The following is a 19,682-nucleotide window of genomic DNA, read 5'->3' as shown; positions in this document are numbered from 1 at the left end:
CTAATTCCCTAATTCACTGTTTTTTAATTAATTCAGGTGCGCACGTCATAGTTTGCACTGTCTATGAAAAGCAAGAGTGCCTGTTATCAGAGACATCAACGATCTGAATACAAAGATAATTGAAGATAATATGACAATAAGCATACTGGAGGTTATAACCCACAAGAAAGAACCATGCAGCTAGAAGGATTACATTCAATAACAATGACCTTGATATCATCGTTGCAAGGGCCTACTCAACAAAGTACTAAAATGAGGAACTCATGTATCTACATGCAATGACACTCACAGGACACCAAAGATGGCAACAGTGGAGAAAGCAAAAAAAGCAAGAAAAAGAAAAGGAAAAGGAAAAGGAAAAAGAGATTTTTAAAAATATATATGAAGCAGTATAGGAAATGGATGGATGGATATATGTATATACTGTATATACCTGTGTATACATATATACAGTCTATGTATTGCAGTTGATGTTACACGAAGAGGGCGTAGGATTAAATAAGCTTTGCTTCTTCCTACTCCTTTTCGGACAATTGGAACTGTGAATTGTAACATGAAGAATTCAATGTAAACTGTATTCATGTTCAAAATAAATTAAACTATAACCATACTTATTCTTCCATACAATCATGCAGATGATATCCATCCACCCATCCATCCATTTTCTATGCCGCTTATCCTAATTAGCGACACGGGGGTATGCTGGAGCCTAGCAGATAAGATAGTTATTGTTATTATTATATGTATTGTATTGTACTTTATTTATCCCACAGCGAGGAAATTCACTTGTTACAGCAGCAAGCAAGATACGCAAGTAAAGAATACAGTGTAAAGCATACATACATACATATTGACTACAACATGGTTCAGGTGGTACAGGTGTTACTATCACTATCATCACTCATTCGCATAAAATTTTGACTTCATTCTCATAAATTCTAGATTTTGGCTTTTTCTGTCAACAAATTTTCCAAAAATTACAAATTTGTTGTTTTGTTTGTTTCTCATAATATTAGGACATTGAAAAAAAGAACGTCTTTTTTCAATGTAAATACCTGGAAATAAAAGCTGAAATGTTACTCTGTCATGTATTCAAATGTCACGTATTCATCTTTTCGCTTCAAACCCAAATGTTTTCAGTCTACAGCAAAAATAAAGGAATTCAAATCACTGTTCCAATACTGTACTTATGGAGGGCACTGAACAAAACATTGACAACTTAGCTTTGTGTTATTGGCGACAAAGCAAATTAGTGTAATATATGTCATTGATAATTAATTCATTCTATTTTTAGATTATGCCGAGGGCCTATAAAAAACTAGTTGCGGGCTAAAAATGGCCCCGTATTGCACATTGGACACCCCTGATTTAAAACAATCAGCCTGACTCCAAACGAGAAAAAAAAGTAGATTACGTGAGTTTGCGCTACACACAGTACTGTGTGTGTAAAACCATGTTATTGTTTGCTAATTCTGTTTAATATTAGATTAGATAAGTATCATAAAACCCGCGTGAACATTTCCTTCCCATATTAAGGACTCCAAAATACTAAATAATAATAAAAGTCCCGTAAAAGTCAAGTAAAAATGATTATTTCCAAACAGGTGAGGTTGTTTTAAGGCGTTGCAGTGGGGTCTCCACTCCATCAAAACAATGTCCCTGATGAGCGCAGATAGCAGTCATTTAATAGGCCGTAAAAGAAAATACAGTAAATTCACAAAGCCGTTATGCTAACACTAAAAGACACTCGTAAAACAGCTCAGGTGCCCTATTTGTACCTTTTAAAGTCTTTTTTTTAACCCATCGTCGTACTTCAAGCTCTTTTGCAAAGCGATTTCACTGCGAACATAACTGTCAGCAGTCAGAGCAAGTCAAATCAAGTGTATCTTCTCTCGCTCCTCGCAAAGCTAGAATATTTTTAGCATATAAAAATGTCTCCCTGGACACTTTTCCCCCGGATGAGCCACAGTGGCAACAAACACAGGAACATTTGTGTAAAAAAAAAAAAAAAGAAAACATTGAAAGACATCCAGTTTAGCTTTATTGCTGACTTCTAAAGCTGCACATTGGCTTCAGACAGCATTTTAAATCCACAGTGATGCAATGTACACCAAGCATTTACTGGAATGTTGTACTTCATGCATCATGTGCGGCTTTACTGTGTTTGCTGCACAGACACTTTTGCGATATGTTTTGTTTATGTATTGAAAGTGTGTAGTCCAAAATCTAGCCTTGACACTGCAATTTAGACAGTTTAAAAGTGCTTTTCGTATGCCCAAACGGGAACATGTCGTTTTGTGGTGTCTGTGGCTTTAACGCTAATGACCTGTGTTTGTCTTCGACAGAGTTTGTTTCTCCAAGAAGCGCTTTTGTGCACTTTATCCACTTTTTGAATAAACACTGTAACTCTGCACTTGTCCAACATAATAGATGCCATATACACTCCTTCAATTTTAAGGAAGTTCTAAGCAGAGTTCCATCCATCCATTTTCTATACCGCGGGGGCATGCTGGAGCCTATCCCAGCTGACTTCGGGCGACAGGCGGGGTACAGCCAATCGCAGGGAACATATAGACAAACAAACATTCACACTCACATTCATACCTATTCATACCCATTCGGCAGTTAACTTCACATGCATGTTTTTGGAATGTGGGAGGAAGCCGGAGTACCCGGAGAAAACCCACACACACACGGGGAGAACATGCAAACTCCACACAGAAATGCCCAATGGAGAATCGAACCCAGGTTGTTACTGTGTTGGCCAACATGCTAACCACTCGACCACCGTGCGGCCCTAAGTAGAGTTTCAAAATGCAAAAAGAATAAATGGAAGAGAGACAAACATTTTTTCTGAGTAAGATATTTATTGCAAACAGGCATTAAAGACCAAAGCTCAAAGATATCCCAAACTATACTAAAATTTTGTAAAAAAAAAGACTCAGTAATGAGTAAGGATGAATTGGCTGAAAAATGGGATTGGGCATGCTTGATGCAGTGTTTTTAGGAGGCGAATGGGAAAGTTGCTCCAGGTGGTGAAGATGGCTTCACGGAGGGCTTCCACTGCCTGGAACTGATGTCCATTTTTGTAAACTTCCCTTGCCATCCATCCCCAAATGTTGTCAATTGGATTTAGATCAATAGAACACTCAGGATGGTCCAAAAGAGTGAGCTTATTCCTCTGGAAGATGTCCTTTGTCAGGTGGCATTGTGAACTGCAGCGTTGTCCTGTTGAAAAAGTCAGTCACAAGGGCCCTTAGTCATGAGGGATACCCCCTGCAATATCTCCACATAGCCAGTTGCCGTTTGACGCCCCTGTGCAACCTGAAGCTCCATTGTTCCATTGAAGGATCATGATGGACCCCCTCCACTGTGCCGGGTAGAAAACATCTCAGGTGGGATCTCCTTGTCATGCCAGTAACGTTGGAAGCCATCTGGACTGTCAAGGTTACATTTTTTCTCATCAGAGAATAAAACTTTCCTCCACATTTCGATGTCCCATGTTTGGTGCAAATTCGAGGCCTTTGAAGACTTCTTGCCAGGACATTCATTTGGGCCGAGAATGGTCCCTTGTCTTGATGGACAGCCAATGGGGTCCTCCGGCTCCGGTGACATTTTTTTGGGTGTACCACTTGACCTTTTTGTTCCATAACCCTCAGGATCTTTGAAGAAGTTTCAAATGACTGTCTTACTGCGTCCAGCCTAAGCGGAAATGATGCACTGATGATGATGCATGTTTGCAGCTTAACAATCACACCCAAAGAGAGAAAGCTTTTTTCTCTTTGCCATCAAGAGATCATGGCAGTGAGAATACCTGACACTAGGGCTGGGCAATATGGACCAAAACTCATATCCCGATATACTTAGGTTGAGTATCGACATACAATATATATCCCAATATTGTTTAAGCAAAGTGAGTTTAGACAAAATCAAAGCCAAATACTGTATGCGTGTCAAGTTGTTTTATTCAATGGATGTTTTTTTTTTTATTTTAAAGCTTCGTGCAAGATGCACATTAAAAAAAATCATATCTATGAATAGCCTCTAAAATGAAGTAGGCCATTCTCTTTTTGAAATAGATGTGGAAAAAGCCCAACTTTTTTTTATAACAAACCTTTAGCTGTGCTCAAATCCTCAGCTAATAACAAAAGAACAAAAAGGAGTGCCCGGTTTAAGAGGAAATTTAAAAATGTCAGCAACTCAAAAATGCTTTAAATTGAACAGTAGTATTTTTTAGGTAAATGTTTTTAGAAGACACATGCATGTCCTTATTTTGCGCCAGGAACCCAAACCTGTCAACTGCATCAGGCTTAGCAACTGTCTGTCTGACTTCCTTGTAGATTTGTGGTAGAGCTTGTCGTGCTAAATAACTGTGAATGCGAAGCTCGCTGGACATCACGAGTCCATCGTTTTCAGCAGGTTTTTAAAGCCGTTTTTTCCACTGTTGCAACGGGGACCATATCTTAGAAATGTGATAGGAGACCACTTTATAACAGCACACCACTTTGCTTTTCCTTTCATGAGGAACGCAACAGGAGGGCGGCAGACAGCGCACAGATTCACACATTCCAAGTGCCAAGTTTTAAGTTGGTGAAAAATATTTTTTTATGCTCTGAATTCGAAGTACCTCCACATTACTGAGCAACCGCTTCCTCGCTGACTACCGCAGACGCTGTCGCTAAGCTTCGACTGGAGACGCTTCGGCTCCGCCCCTTCTCCCTCCTCCTGCATGCAGGGATAAGGGAGATAAAGCGCAAATCCAGTCTATATCGATATCAACGATATGGTTGCTTTTGATATCGTGCTTAAAGTAAATATGGATAATTTAATAATATTGATATATCGCCCAGCCCTACCTGACACTAAATCAGATGCAGTCCACATTTTTGACAACGTTTTGCATTTTAAAGGCTGTGCTCTTAAAGTGCAGCTCATTGAACTTGAAGTAACCACGCATTTAATGCAGGGGTCACAAACTCAGTTTACATGGGGGCCACTGGAGGGAGAGTCTGGGTGAAGCTGGGCCACATCAAGTATTAGGAGTAGGGCTGGGAATCTCACGACACCTCACGATACGATACAATACGCGATACATGGCTCACAATAACAATAATATCTTGATACGGTGATAGGGTTAACCAAATAAATAAATAAATCATTTCATAGTGTATATTTTGCTGCATTCAGCTGAGATAGGCTCCAGCTTACCCATGACCCAATGGGGATGGGGTATAGGAAATGGGTGGAATTTTTACAGCATATTTTAACCAGAATACAAGCAACAAGGCTGCAAAAACAATGAGACTGTTTTACTGCAACGTAAGTGTGAACGGGATTTTGGTTTAGGTGTCTTGACAAACAGTAAAGCTATTTTAAACTCATTCAGAAAACATCTCATGTATTTTTCTTAGTAGGCACAGTTTTCTCCGCAAGCGTGGTAACAAACGAGGTGGCTGTCATGCCTGACGTGCTGCCCGTTTGCTGTATTTTCATCAGACCTCTTCCAGCATGGTCACGTCCACACTATAAATGCCAAAGTGAGTCCTCACTTTTGATTTGAACGATGCTGGCGTATCTTTCCACTTAACTTCACGATTACACGCCGTTTGTTTATCTTCTTCTGCGACGTCCACCCAATTTTCTGCTGTCCTGGCTCCTCCTAGATGACATGTCAAATGGCGACTCGACTCAGCATAGGTGAGTGAACTTCATAGCGGCTGTATTTTAACAATAATAATAATGATTTTTAAAAATGACACATGGTGAAAGGCATCGATAATCCATAGTAGGGTTTCATATCGCAATAGTTGAACATATACTGTATATATTTTGGGGATGTCAGCTCCCGGCATGCATTGTGGAACTTGGTTTGTAAAAAGTTGCTAAAGTTACGTGTTTAGAGTTGTCTATTATTCCACATAGTAGTATTTGCCTGATGTGTGTTAACTTACCTGTCACATTTTGTACTGTCATTTATTTTGTGTGTGTTAGCGCCGCGATTGGTGGGAGTGCTCAGTCTAGTGACCCCCTGTTCAGTTCTCCATGTGACATACTCACTTTTAGTTCAATAGCGGTTTATGCTTGCACCATTTGAGTATCATTGGCTTAACTTAGACCTTGCTGGCCGCATTTGCAGTAATGGTTGATGTCAAGTCGCAGGCTGCAAAATGTGCTTGTGTTTTGCCATGTCTTCATGAAACACATGTCCCCGAGACAATGCAGGACTTTTACCAACTTTGCACGTGTGTGTGTAGTGGATCGTACCACGCCGGGTCCTCTTTGGGGGTCCAAAGGCATCAATCTTCAAACCGCAAAGTTAAATCAATAAAGCGGCCACCCGGCTAGTGGTGACAGCGGCGCGTGAATCGGCCCGGTAAGAGGCTGCGGTTTATCAGTCATCCATCAAGAAATCCAGCCTAACCGCCCCCGCCCCCTTCCAGCACACACACACACCCAGACGGAACCCCCACCTCCCACCGCAAACGTGCACCTTGCCAGGACTGTAGATTAGAACACAGACAACCGAACAGGACTGGACCGCCAGCACAATGACACCTGTGATGCAGAGAGGAAGGATGCAAGGCAGAAATGACTGAGCAACAAGAGGAGTGGTGACCCTGCACGAGAAGAACACCTGATGGAAGGATCACGATAATGATGAGGATGCTGGCCAACACGCTGACTACACACACAGCCCTGCAGCAGCCATGCGGTATACACACACTCTTACTCACCTCGGATGGATGCAGCCATGCGCCGCCAGTCTCCGTCCACTAGCGTGTCACACCGTGTGATTCAACGGCAGAGAGGAGGCTGAGCCGTGGGCGTATCCACTCCACGCAGGCATTCAGGCCGTCAGGGAGCCAACACCAGCGCCCTATCCAGTGTAACACAACACCGCTCTCGCGATACGTATCCTCTCTTCCTCCTCCTCCTCTTCCTCCTTCACCAGCAGTTTCACTTCACCTTCTGTGACGTGTGCTGAAGCTCAGCGCGATGCCTCCCCCTACTGGGCAGTAAACCAATATAACTGTGTGGCGAGAGAATGACGTCATCTCTACCGGCATATCCTTTACGCACTCTGTGATAGTTTAAAGCAGGGCTATTCTAATAAGATGTTCTCCTGTTTTTAAGCACATAATGAAAAAAAATGTTAGTCAAAGATCCTCTGTATGGCTCGACCACTCTCCTGTTTTTTAGAAAATACTGCAAAAAAAGCTACTCGATGATCCTTTACATGGCAAGGGCGCTCTGCTATTTTTAAGGACACACTGTACAGTAAAAACTGTAGAACTGATGTCATTGCCGGGCCGCTATTTGAATAGGGGGACTAGTGTGTGCCTCACACACACGCACACACAGCAGCACTATCATATTTGACTGGCTGACAGCAACATGCCGAGGACATCTGTCCAACATTTGACACCCGCCAGCCTCACTTTGCAGCCACAGCGTGAGAGGTCTCAGCCATGCATGGCAAACCATCATACTCCTCTTTGGGATATTATTTTGCAACCATGCATGCATGTTTACTTCACAGTTTTTATAGGGCCGTAGCAAGAGTTTATGAGGCCCTGGGGTGCCCATCCACTGTTGTAGGACCCCATAATAGAGACTGAATAAATAATAATTGCATAATCCATAAGTTAATACAGTAAACTTGACTGTGACTGGTTTGTGATCGTCTTTACGGGGCCATCACAGCAGTTTTTGAAGCCCTAGGGGCAGTTTGTCCACACGTTCCTACCCCCGAAATAGACACTGGCTGTATGTCGGATCCCGGTGGATATTAACATTTAAAAACTCAGAATTTGTGACCTCGACCAACAGCAAATAAATAAACCCGAAACAAGAATTTTTGAGGCCCCAGTGGCCAATGGTCCACCCCTAAATAAACTGGCACTTGCCACTTTGCGGTTCAAATTCTCCAGCTTCACGCTATCATGGTTTTCAAAATAATTAATTAATAATTATCTATGTTTTGTGATTTACTGTGGCCAACTAGTGGCAAAAAGCAAAACGCATATTTGAGCAAATTTTAAATATTCATGGCCTAAATTAAGCATTGATTGAATGAAAAGACAATCAGAAGATGTAGTATGCAGTATTCTACACTGCTAACTCGGTGTGAGTAATGTTACATTGTGAGTCATGAAAAGCACTGGTACTGTAAAGGGGAGATTTATTGCATAAATACTTTGTTTTAATAGTGCAGAGTGCTTTTTTTGTCACACATTAGCATGTTAGCTATGCAAAATCACAGTAAGGCTCAGTAAAGGTGGCTGAGGGGAAATACTTTAACAACTCATTTTTTATCTCCATGCAATTTAAGCAATATCCAAACACTAGCAGTGTTTATAGTATATTGTGCCTGCAGCTAATGCTTCTCTGTTTGTATTCAGTATAAATATTAGGAGGGTTGGCAGCATGGACTTAAGTGTACCACCAAGTATACAAGCATGTGCGCTACATGTACTACCTAGTATACGTGTGTGTGTGTGTGCGTGTGCGCTCAGAGGTCGTCGGTCTCCCCATCAAAGGGGATGTCTAGTTCCATGTGGATGTGCGTGTTGTCCTCGCTGCACACCCAGCCGATGGGCGTGCGGTTGAAGGAGGGCCGCGAGCGGATGTCGGCCTGTAGGGAGGGCAGGGGATCGGGTTCGTCGGCCACCATGCTGAGGTCGGGGAGTTCAAAGGTCATCAGCTTCACGCTCTTCTCTACGCCTCCAAAGGGAAGCGCCGTCCTGCAGGTGGAAAAGCGCTGCAATCATTGCCAGCTTTGTGGAAAAATGGCTGCTTAGCTTAGAATTTGGACTCATACGGTCCAAAAATGTTGCAAAAAAATGTTGCAAGTCATTTTTTAATGTATGTTTAAAAGACATCTAATTTTGTTCTTGTGTTTGTAGTGCTCATCAGAGGCATAGAAAAAATCGTGATTGTCGGGTCAAAACGTTTTCGCTCCACAATCTGCACTTTCTGTATGAATTATTTTGAATTGCTGGATTACACGGCAGTGACATCTAAATTGTTGCATATGGACATTCCAGTGTCATGTTACTAAATAAAGCATTATTAAAGATGTTGGTTGTGAATGTTATTTGCTCTCTCTTTTTTTATGCAATCTGCCGACCTGCTATTGTTGTTGTAAACTTATCACTGACAAACAAAATACACACGTATGATTTTGAATCTATTTTCATTCATTTGTGCATACAAAAATTACGTTTTGGTGCCAAGGAGGGGTTAGCGAAGCCCAATCAATCTTCGAAGAGGAACCCTGAGGTACAATGGCTGTAAACATCCCTTTTTTTGTTGTTAGAATGTTTGTTGGACAGCTAATCGCTCGTCAGACAGAGATTAAAATAGTGACATATCTACTGTAGAAACTACGTGTATGTGTGTGTGTGCAAGATAGTTATGAAAACAGAGTGTTTTTGAATTGGCCAAGAAGGCCTCGTCATCGTGCGTCTTCTTTCTGCTATCAACAAGCATTCAACATGTCTCGTTCAAAGCACAGGGACAATATTCCATTCCGAACATTTTAAAATGCAAACATGTTTTTTTTTTCTTTTGGAAAACTCTGGCCAGGGTGTAGATTATGATTACAACTGATACAACTGATAACAACTGTTATCAGATTATGTGTATAGACAAAAATGCGCATCTTTGCAAATATCTGTGCTTGCGTGGACGTGACTTGAGTTTACTCACCGGAAAACACTGTATACAAAGTAGGTATACAAAGTGTGGCCTGGGGGCCATTTTGGCCTGCGGCACAATCTAAAAATATAATTGAACAAGAAAACTAAAAAAGAAAAACTGCAAAAAATGGGTAACTTTCCAAAAATAATGTCAAAATATTAAGAGAAAAATTTGTCACTTACAAGAAAAAGTCGTAATTTTAGGAGAATAATGTTGTACTATGAGAAAAAATTACATAATTTTAGTAGCATAGTAAATAGTAAAGAAAAAAGACAAAAGTCATAATATTATGAGAAAAAAAAACAATGAATAAAATTGTATTTTTTGGAAAATTAGATTGCGGAAAAAATATGTTATAAGAATACAGCCATAATTAGAGAACAAATTTAACAAGACGAAAATCGAAATAGTTGAAAAATTTGAAAAAACAACAACAAGAGCAGAAATGGAAAAAAAAGCTGTTCTAACGAGCAATAAAACAATTTTACAAGATAAACTGGCAATATTAAGAGGAAATTTTGTTTGTCATTTTGTTAGCACGGAGTTTAAATATTAAAGAAAAAATACAGTGTTTTTTAAAAGTCGCAATATTATGAGACCCAAACAAAAGAAAATAAAGTTATAATTTTGGGGAAATGAGATCCACCGCCGGGAAGAGGAAGAATTACAAGACAAGTATTGACGTGTCCCCATCCTTGTGTACTTAGAGGCTATCCACACGGAAACGTTTTCAGGTCAAAACGGCCGTGTGTATTACATTGTTTTCACTCAGTGATCCGTTTCTGTCTGGATGCAACTAATCCAGGACAGTATGGACGCAAATTTTTTTCAACCCGCCAAAAAATGAATGTCAGGAGCGTTCCCGTGTGGACAGGGCCTGACTGTCATTGTTGGTTTACTGCTACTGTACTTCCTCCAAATGATTGCGCTGCTCTTCCTGCAGCCATTAACAGCATTAGAGGAAGCTCACATTACATTTAGGTAATTACATCTGGGACGTAATTACAGATGCAGGGAAAAGCCTCCCAAACAAGCTCTTTACCTGGAATGCAACTCCTGTTTGTCTTAGCAGTGCTAACAAATCAAGACTCATGTAAACAATCAGTAACTCAGGCAGCTGTTTGTGTACCTATTGAAGCTCTTGTACTGGGGAAGGTCCGCAAAACCCCGCACCGGTCCCGGCATGCGGGCTTTCATGGTGGCCGTCAGTTCTTCATTGCCCTTCATGGCCCGTTCCCATGGTGACACGTAGGTGCGGACGTACTCCCTCCTCCTCTTTTGCTTCTCGGTCTCCTCGTCCACCACCTCCTCCACTACTAGGTTTCAAAACATGGAGATGTTATGTTAAACACAAGCGAAAGCTGAAGATACAAAACTGGAGCCCCCACCTTCCTCCTTTGGCATCTCAGGCTTTGGTGGGACAGGCGGAGGGGACATGAGCAGGTTCTCCAGGTTCTGCTGGAGGACAGAAGAGAAGGAGTCTGAGCAGAAGAACTCACAATTTTTAGCTTTCAAAAAAAAAAACAAATCCCAGGCATCACCATGTTCTCGTTGGTCACGATGAACTTGTCGACCCGTTGCTGTCTCATCTTGAACATCTTGGAGCCCTTGTTGGAGAGAAGGGACAGCTCCTCCAGCATCACGTCTTTCGGGGTCTTGATCTTGGTGCCGAGGTCCAGCTCAGAGGCTTCGGGGTCGGACTCGTCATCTGAGAAGCGGGAGGGAAACTAACTTTGTAGCATTGCTATGGTTTAAAGTGCCTTCCACGGACTTTACTAACTTTTAGTTACAAGTACGTGAATGGTGCCGTTCTTCTATGAAAGCTAAGTCGTACAATTTGGTGTTCCACCAAAGGTTTCATCAAAGGTTTCACCAAAAGATACTGTATGTCGCTAAAGCGTGAGGTCAAACGGCCTTGGGACATCCAAGCAAATCTCACAAGACTTCAGCTCAGCGAGCGTCTCAAGGTTTAACTCTGTTTTGGTTTTTCTTTAGCTTTTTGTGATTGTACTAAGGGTCATTTACTAAACTGCACAGACTACAACAAATAGTACATTATTTAGAGTATTATTATAAAAATAGAACATAAGCAGAAATGAAGAAGATAGGTTAATTATATGATTTTAACAATGTGTTACTGACTTTCATGTATTGAATTATTATTTCATTGTTGATTTAATAGTATTTGTGTTATTTAAAACAATTCTTTATTTGATTATATGTTTTATTATACAAATGAATATTATAATCATTAAGAATATAATAATTATAAATTATTATAAAATTTATATTAATTTTGAAGGCTGAAGGGAAAGAAATTGAAATGGTCTCATCATGCAAGTACTTAGGCATTGTCATCGATGAAAATTTGTCCTTCAAATAACATATTGAGCATCTTGTACGTAAACTGAAGCTAAAACGTAGTTTTTTCGTCAGAAATAAATCCTGCTTCTCTGTTTATACAAACCTTTGCTGGATTATGATGACCTGCTTTTTATGAATGCGTCAGAGCATCTTTTAAAAAAGCTTGACATTGTTTGCCAGGCTGCTTTACGCTTTATGACTGGCTGTGGAAATGGTGTTCACCTTTGTACATTGAATGCTGCGGCTGAGTTTCCATCATTGTATATTCGCAGGTGTCATTGGTTGAGTTTCATTTATAAATGTATCCTTGGACTCCTACGACTCCTACTTACCAACAACAGTATGCTGGACTGACTGATGGTTGTTCAGAACAAAGTTGGATAAGACAGCATTCCAGTACGCTGCACCCTTTGCATGGAATGATCTGCAAAATGACTAAAACTTATCTCAACTTCAAATGAATGGGCTTGGCCAATGTAACTGTTTTTAACTTTTTTTTAAACTGTTGATTGTTCATTGTGAATGTTGTACTCTATGTTGGGAAAGTCCTGTCAGAAACGTTGTGTTATGTTGCCGTCTTGGCCAGGTCACTCTTATAAAAGAGATTTTTAGTCTCACTGAGGTTTATCTGGATAAATAAAGGATGATGATTAAGAAATATAAATTATTGAAAATAATGAAAATTGAACAAATCAACATAAGCATTAACATCGACAAGTATATAGTTTCTCAAACAATCGCCTAACTTGTGTTATTTAAAGCATTTTTTATTTGTATCATTTTCATTATAATTAGAATTCTGAAAATAATAATAATCTAAAAAAAATGCAACAAATTAACATAAGCGTTACTGCAGACAAAAATATATACTGTAGTTTAAAGAACTATCGCGAAACTGGTGTTATTTAAAAGATTTTTAAAATTTTCATTGTAATTTGTATTATAATTAAAATTCAAAATCTGGAAATAAAAATACTCTAAAAAATAAAAAAATTCACGGTCTGATTTCCTTGCTTGTACGGTTTATGGTGGGAAATCCTCTCTCTCGCGCCATCGCTCTCTCTCTGTCTCTCTCTCTCTCTCTACACGGCCGAGGGATGTGATGGATTTCTCCGCTTCCACCCCTCCTGGCCATAAAACACTGTCCTCATATCCGCCACGCACACTCTTGGAATCACTCCTAGCACCCGCAGCCTCACCGCAAGACAACGCGCTCCATCGTTCGTGCACGGGTACATCTATAAAAAAAAAAAAAAAAAATGTGCGGGGAGGGGCTTTGGCAGTGCAATGCTGCAGAGCTGTTACCAGGGCGTCGTAAATCAGACCTGTGCAAGTGTGTGTTTGTGTGTGTGCGTGTGTGTGTGTGGGTGTGTGTGTGTGACAATAATTGAGGCTGCTGAGCAAAGTGTACTCTCCCATGGGGATATTGATTAGACTGTTAATTCACAAGAATGTGAAACTGGAGCTTGGCTGCTGACTGTGAGGAAACGGACAGACTGACTGAAGCGAGGTTGGGTTTGGGGGCAAAGTGACAGAGATGATGGATGGATGAATGCGCATTAAGTGGGGCAAAATAAGGGATAAACGGGATAAACGGCTGCATGAGTGAGCGAGTGCAAACACACACACACGCACACACACACACACACACACAAAGTAAGAAGACACAAAGTGACAGTAGGACAGCACTATGATACTTTGAAGCCAGTGGTGTCCAAACAGAAATCATCAGCGACTTCGTGCATTAAAGGTGCTAAAACAGTCCGTGTACCTCAGGAGTGTCCAAACTTTCTCCAGTGAGGGCCGCAACGAAAAATGAAAGGATGTCACTTTAGCACTTTCACATATGTGAATTCTTAGCACATATTTACAGCATGATATAGCCTGATATGTGATAAAGGTGAAAAAGCATGTCATTAGTATGAACTTAGCTTTGCTTTTTTTCACCCACTTTCTAAATATATTTTCCAAATATTTCAAATTTCTTCTTAAAAAATCTTCATAAATGTTATACTTTATTCCCATGATATTTTGACTTTATTCTCATAATATTATTATTTTTTCCACAACCCAATTTTCCCAAAAGCTTTTCATCGCAGCTGTTTTTCCAATTTCTGCTGTTCTGTTTTTTTTTTTTTTTTTTAATTTTCCAACTCTTTCAACTATTTTCTAGTAAATTTTCTTCTTGTAATTATGACGTTATTCTCTGTTGTTGGTATTCTAACTTTTTCCACATCCTAATTTTCCAAAGATGACAGCTTTATTTGTTGTATTATTTCTCATGACAGTCCCATGACTTAAAAACACATCTTTTGTCTTTGATATTTCAACTTTATGCTACTCAAGTAAAATTTTCTTCATAATATTATTTGTATTATTCTCGTAAAATCTTTTAGATTTAGATTTCTTCTTGTTAGATTACAGCATTTTTCTTTATTCTTGTGAAATTACTGCTGATTTTTACATTTTCACAGTTTCTTTAGTTTACTTGTTAAATGATATGTATAGAATGTGTCGCGGGCCAATGAAAAAACAGCCATAGGCCGCAAATCGCCCCCGCGCCGCACTTTGGACACCCCTGGTGGAGTTCAATAAAGGATATTTCTGATACATTTCAGGATGAACCTAACATGTACAACTGGATAACCTTTATAGGTGAACTTTATGTGAGCTTCTCTAAATCAGGGGTCACCAACGTTTCTTGTGAGAGCTACTTTTCGAAAATGAAAATGGCCACGAGCTACTCATTTTGTAGAAATGATTTTCATACCTTATTTCAACCCAAACAAATCAAATATGCTTGTTTTACCAAAACATTCACAAAATGCTGGTATCCACAACTCACATCTTATGTTTCACAATACATTTCTTTCTAGTGTTCTCACATTATTAACTGAAAACCTGAATGAAAAGCAGGCCTGTGTTGGTGACCCCTGCACTAAATGAAGTAAACGCGTTGCATTCAAGGACCTCATACTCTTACAATTCCACATTATTTTCATCATGAAATAAATAAATAAGGATGAAATAAGCCTTTCCTCTTTCTTTCGTCAATGTGACCTAGTTATGCATGTACCAAACAATATGAAGAAGAAGAAGAAGAAAAGACAATCCTAGTTTCATTAAAATGAAATAAAAATAAACAAACACAATACAAAATGACAATATTACACAATAATAATAACATATTTAATTTTATATTTTTTTATATATAATAAAAAACAACATTAATTAAAAATATATTATCTTACCTATAAATATGAATTAATAAAAATGACTGCAGATTTGTAAAGATGAAAGACAACCAGTACACTAACAATTGCGTGCACCCAACAGGAAAAAGCAGGTGTCTGACACATATTTTGGGGCGACAGGTTGACAGCCCCCATAATTACCCTGTTCACCCCTGCAGGAGGTTCCACTTGTACGGCAACGTATTGTGTTACTGCGCTTGTTTTCCTCATGTCGTAATTGCAGAAGCACTGACATACACTGGATGAGATGAGCTTGAAGGAATGAGGAACAGGAACACTCGGGTTTACTGTGCGTGTGCGTGTGGTGTGTGTTTGTGGGTTGTGTTACCATTCTGGCTGATGTTGGACAAGTCTGTGATGATCTTATTGGCCTTCTTCCTCTTGTTAGAGGGAGCAGCAGCTGTCAGCGGCATGGCTGGAAGGACAGGAAAGATGCACATTGACTATAGAGTGTCAAAATATTGGAAACAGCTCAGTGTGTGCCATGTGTAATTGCATAACCTGTTATTGCTTATGTCTATCATTATCCAATGATATGTAATTGTTTCCTGTTATTATTTTGTATTCATTCCAAATTATTGTAATAATATTTTTTAAAATATTATGAAATATTTAATACATTCAAAATAAATGTAACAGCATATAAAACAGACTTTTAAAAACTAATATTTAGAGTAAAAAAAATAAATAAAAACTCACAGACTTTGAAGGATAGAACCAATAAAATTCTAAATGATTGTGATAATCCGTTTTTAAATACAATGAAATATTTACTACATTTAAAATAAATAGGATAGCATACGAAACCCAATTTAAAATTTTATGTAAACAAATTTATAGATTAAAAAAAATAAAATAAAATAAATACAATCAAAATAAATAGACACAAACTCACAAAGCATACCCTAATGAGGAGATTCTGCATGGGGAATGGATGGATGGGGCATATAAAACTGATTTTTTTATTTAAAAATAGATAAATAAAAACCCAGAATTCTTGAAGGATAGAGCCCATAAAGTAACATACACATACAATATCATACAAAATACAAATAGATAACATGAATATTTTTGTATTAAATTATTAATATTTTAATCATAATTATAATAAATCCTAATAAAGTGGACAGTGAGTGCCAGCAATGTTCTGTCCAGAAAAAAACATAAATAATCCATAAATTAATCAAATGAATACATTGTTGGAACCTTATATTGTTCATGAAGACTATTTTTAAAATCCTTAAAAATATGTTATATAATGACCCTAAATTTAATTCTAAATTATGTTTTAATAAAAGAATAAGAATTTTTAAATCAACCTACCTAACAAAGTGGCCAGTGAGTGCCAGCAGTGTTTTGTTAAAAAATAAATAAAAAATAATAATTGTGGCTACCTTAAATGATAATGCAGCGCAAATCAACTTTATTGTTGTTGTGACACCATCGTTGCTTTTTTGTCACTGTCAACATAGTTCTGGACTTATTATGGCTTAAATGTTGACTTGCATTATTTTTGGTTTGTTGGGGAGGGGGCAAAATTAGCAGCAAGACAGTGAGTGGCAGTGAAATGTGATCCGGCAAAGGGTGGTGTGTATTTGCTGTGTAATAGATAAATAAATAAATGACAATGTTGTTGACGGTAAGGCTTCATGGCAGGTGGAGTCTGGTGGCCAGCTACGGCCGTGGTTCTTAATGACGTTAAGGTCGCTGAGTGCAACGATGCCGCTCGTGGCCCTTAAGGACACTAATTCTTCCAGCGGAGGTCTCCTGATGGAGGCTGGCAACCTGTCGAGCGTGCAGGTTGAAAGCAATTATGTAAGGCTGGAGGTGAGTCCCTATTAGCGCGAGAATTAGCGAGAAGGAGCGTCCACCGGGAAACATTAGTGTAATTGCTTTTCATGCGCAGTAATTGAAGCCATTTCCTGCCTTGGGATTTTCAGCTATTTGGAGAATATAGACCATTCACCACACCATGCTTTTAGCTAGTTTTTCTCCTGAGGTTACAGGTGCCTTTTTGGTATATTAGGTGCAAGAAAGAGAAGGAGAGGTCCTGTTACCATACACCCACCCTTCCCCACTTAACACCCGCCCACCCGCTATAACCTGCCTGTTTTAGCTCCAAGATAAATCTCAAAGGGGACAGCTGAGGAGGAAGGGGGCGTAAAGTCAGCACATTCCCAAATCCACATCCATCCATCCTCAATCGAGCCCACTAAAAACCACCGCAGTGGGCAACATTCCTCCCTTATGCCCCCCAACTGCCCACCCCACACACTAGGGACCCCACTAGGGACTAACATTCACCTTTGCTTAATTGATCATATAATTATGCTGTAACCAGCCCTCCATTATAATAATAATAATAATTCGCTTAAGCATCTACTTCATCATATTTCTTGGGGGTGTCTCCACCAAGCCCTTGCCGAAATGTGCTGACAACACAAATCAAATGCATCTGACTGTAAACAAGTCCTTGAACTTAAACTGGCTCCTGAATTATTTAACAGCTCATATTGCATCAGTGCCTGATCATGCAGCACTCAAGGCCTCTATCTCACACACACACACACACACACACACACACACACACACACGCACTTTACCTCAGAAACTAGGTATAGGCCACAGGAAGCTCCCACAAGATCCCGGCGGTAGAGAGTTTTTTGTTCTTGGACACGTCCAGGTAGATTTGAGTACTGGCGTCCTGGTATCCTTGCGCCGAGCCTTGTGTCGGCCTCGCAGAGAATGAAACCTAATCAGCAGGCCGCTCCTGTGCTATGGACCAGCGATTTGGAGGGTGCGAAAAGAGGGGTGGGGTGGTCATGACCGGGAGGTGGGTGTGGTGTTTCAAGTTCAGAAAGGAGTTTAAAATTTAGCACTAATCTTACAGTCAGCCAATCGCCATTTTGACGAAAACACCAATGCAAGCCACGGCAATGGCAATGGTAATTCATGGTAATGATGATAATGATTTAATTTATTTCCAGCATGCTTAACAAACTTACATAAGTACATCATGTTTACACTTGCACAATTCAACATCTCTGAAAAGGTCTATGAAATCCATCATCCAATTTTCACTCAATTATAGTACAGTTGTCCCTCGTTTATGGCAATTAATTGGTTCCAGACTCGACCGCCATAGGTACATTTCCGCAAAGTAGGATTAAATATTGTTAAACGGAATATTTTTGTAGTAAGAGTGTAGAAACCCTGTTTATGATTTTCTAAATACAGGTTTTAACATTATTAGAGCCCTCTAGATATGAAATAACAGCCCAATACTCAGTTTTACACTCCTGTTATTCTTTGTTTACAACACATTGCACAGGCTACGGGATCAAAGCAGGGAACACAAGAGACGGCCATTGCTAGCATAGCAAGCTACCAAGCTAACTAGTTAACCTCTCCAATTTACCAGCACCGACCTAGCAGTAAACTTGTCACACAGTGAAATGAACGGGCGGGGGGCAGTAAACAGAAGACTAACTACAATCCTGGCGCCAACACTGAAAGGACAGCACAACATGTAACAGGTAAGTTATCACACATAAGACAACTACTACAACTCTAACTGTAAACATGCTAGCAATGCTTTATAAAACGTGCCACAAAGCATGCTAGGAAGTCTGAAGCAGTCCAGGAGTATGCTTTGCGGCACCTTTTTGTAAAAAGTGGGTCAAAGGACACGTTTAGAGATAACATAGTTGCTGTTTATTATCTTCCACTAGTAGTAGTGCATTCGTCTCTCGCAACGTCATCGTTTGAATCTCGCTCCCTCACTCTAATGCAGTTTTTCAAAGATGAATTAATGAATAAATGATCGCTGTCCGCATCACTGCAGACGCCGCTCCAATTCACCTACCGATCTCGAGTTCCATCCTTCCCTCACTCGTGAACAAGACCCCGAGGTACTTAAAATCTTCTACTTGGGGCAGATCTCATCCCCGACCCGGACTCCGCCCTTTTCTGGCAGGGAACCATGGACTCGAACTTGGAGGTGCTGATTCTCATCCTGGCCGCTTTACACTCAGCTGCAAACCGATCCAGTGAGACTTGAAGGTCATGGCTCAATGAAGCCAGCAGGACCACATCATCTGCAAAAAGCAGAGACCCAATCCTGCAGCCACCGAAGAGGAACCCGTCAACACCCTGGCTGTGCCTAGAAATTCCATGAACAGAATCGGTGACAGGGCAGCCCTGGTTGAGTCCAACCCTCACTGGAAACGGTCTGAACTGATACAATTAACTATGTTATAACCAATAGACCAATATAACCAATTAACAAAGATAAACGAGGGACGACTGTAGGGGCCCTACGTATGTGTAATCTATCTTTTACGTGTTAACTTGCTGTAATGA

General features: G+C 39.9%; 2 protein-coding genes across 7 annotated transcripts in view; both read right to left on the bottom strand.

Annotated features, from left to right (window-relative positions):
* Positions 1 to 7,170, bottom strand: part of LOC129168807 (inactive ubiquitin carboxyl-terminal hydrolase 54-like) — a 75,160-nt gene extending 67,990 nt beyond the window's left edge. For 2 of the 5 annotated variants that reach the window (XR_008566343.1, XR_008566344.1), the window contains exon 1: positions 6,735 to 7,169. The gene's annotated coding sequence lies outside the window, so the exon portion shown is untranslated. Of the gene's footprint in view, positions 1 to 4,627; positions 4,726 to 6,734 lie in introns of all 5 variants that reach the window. The other 3 variants (XM_054754501.1, XR_008566345.1, XM_054754491.1) reach the window with 3 other exon arrangements.
* A 1,102-nt stretch (positions 7,171 to 8,272) lies between these two features.
* Positions 8,273 to 19,260, bottom strand: LOC129168830 (myozenin-1-like). 2 transcript variants are annotated; one of them, XM_054754537.1, is made up of 7 exons: positions 19,186 to 19,260; positions 17,924 to 18,095; positions 15,649 to 15,735; positions 11,244 to 11,410; positions 11,091 to 11,160; positions 10,832 to 11,018; positions 8,273 to 8,744 (listed from the first exon to the last, which is right to left on the bottom strand). In XM_054754537.1, exons 3-7 carry the CDS (start codon positions 15,731 to 15,733, stop codon positions 8,513 to 8,515), a joined length of 741 nt encoding a protein of 246 aa, XP_054610512.1. In that variant the 5' UTR covers positions 15,734 to 15,735; positions 17,924 to 18,095; positions 19,186 to 19,260; the 3' UTR covers positions 8,273 to 8,512. The 2 variants fall into 2 exon arrangements, with proteins under 2 accessions (XP_054610512.1, XP_054610522.1); XM_054754547.1 differs by having other exon boundaries at positions 10,832 to 11,015.
* Positions 19,261 to 19,682: the final 422 nt, after the last annotated feature.

This window comes from Dunckerocampus dactyliophorus, chromosome 2 (genome assembly GCF_027744805.1).
Source record: "Dunckerocampus dactyliophorus isolate RoL2022-P2 chromosome 2, RoL_Ddac_1.1, whole genome shotgun sequence".
NCBI classification, from domain to species: Eukaryota; Metazoa; Chordata; class Actinopteri; order Syngnathiformes; family Syngnathidae; genus Dunckerocampus; species Dunckerocampus dactyliophorus.
The sequence above is the reverse complement of the archived record's forward strand: the minus strand, read 5'-3'. Positions and strand labels throughout refer to the sequence as shown.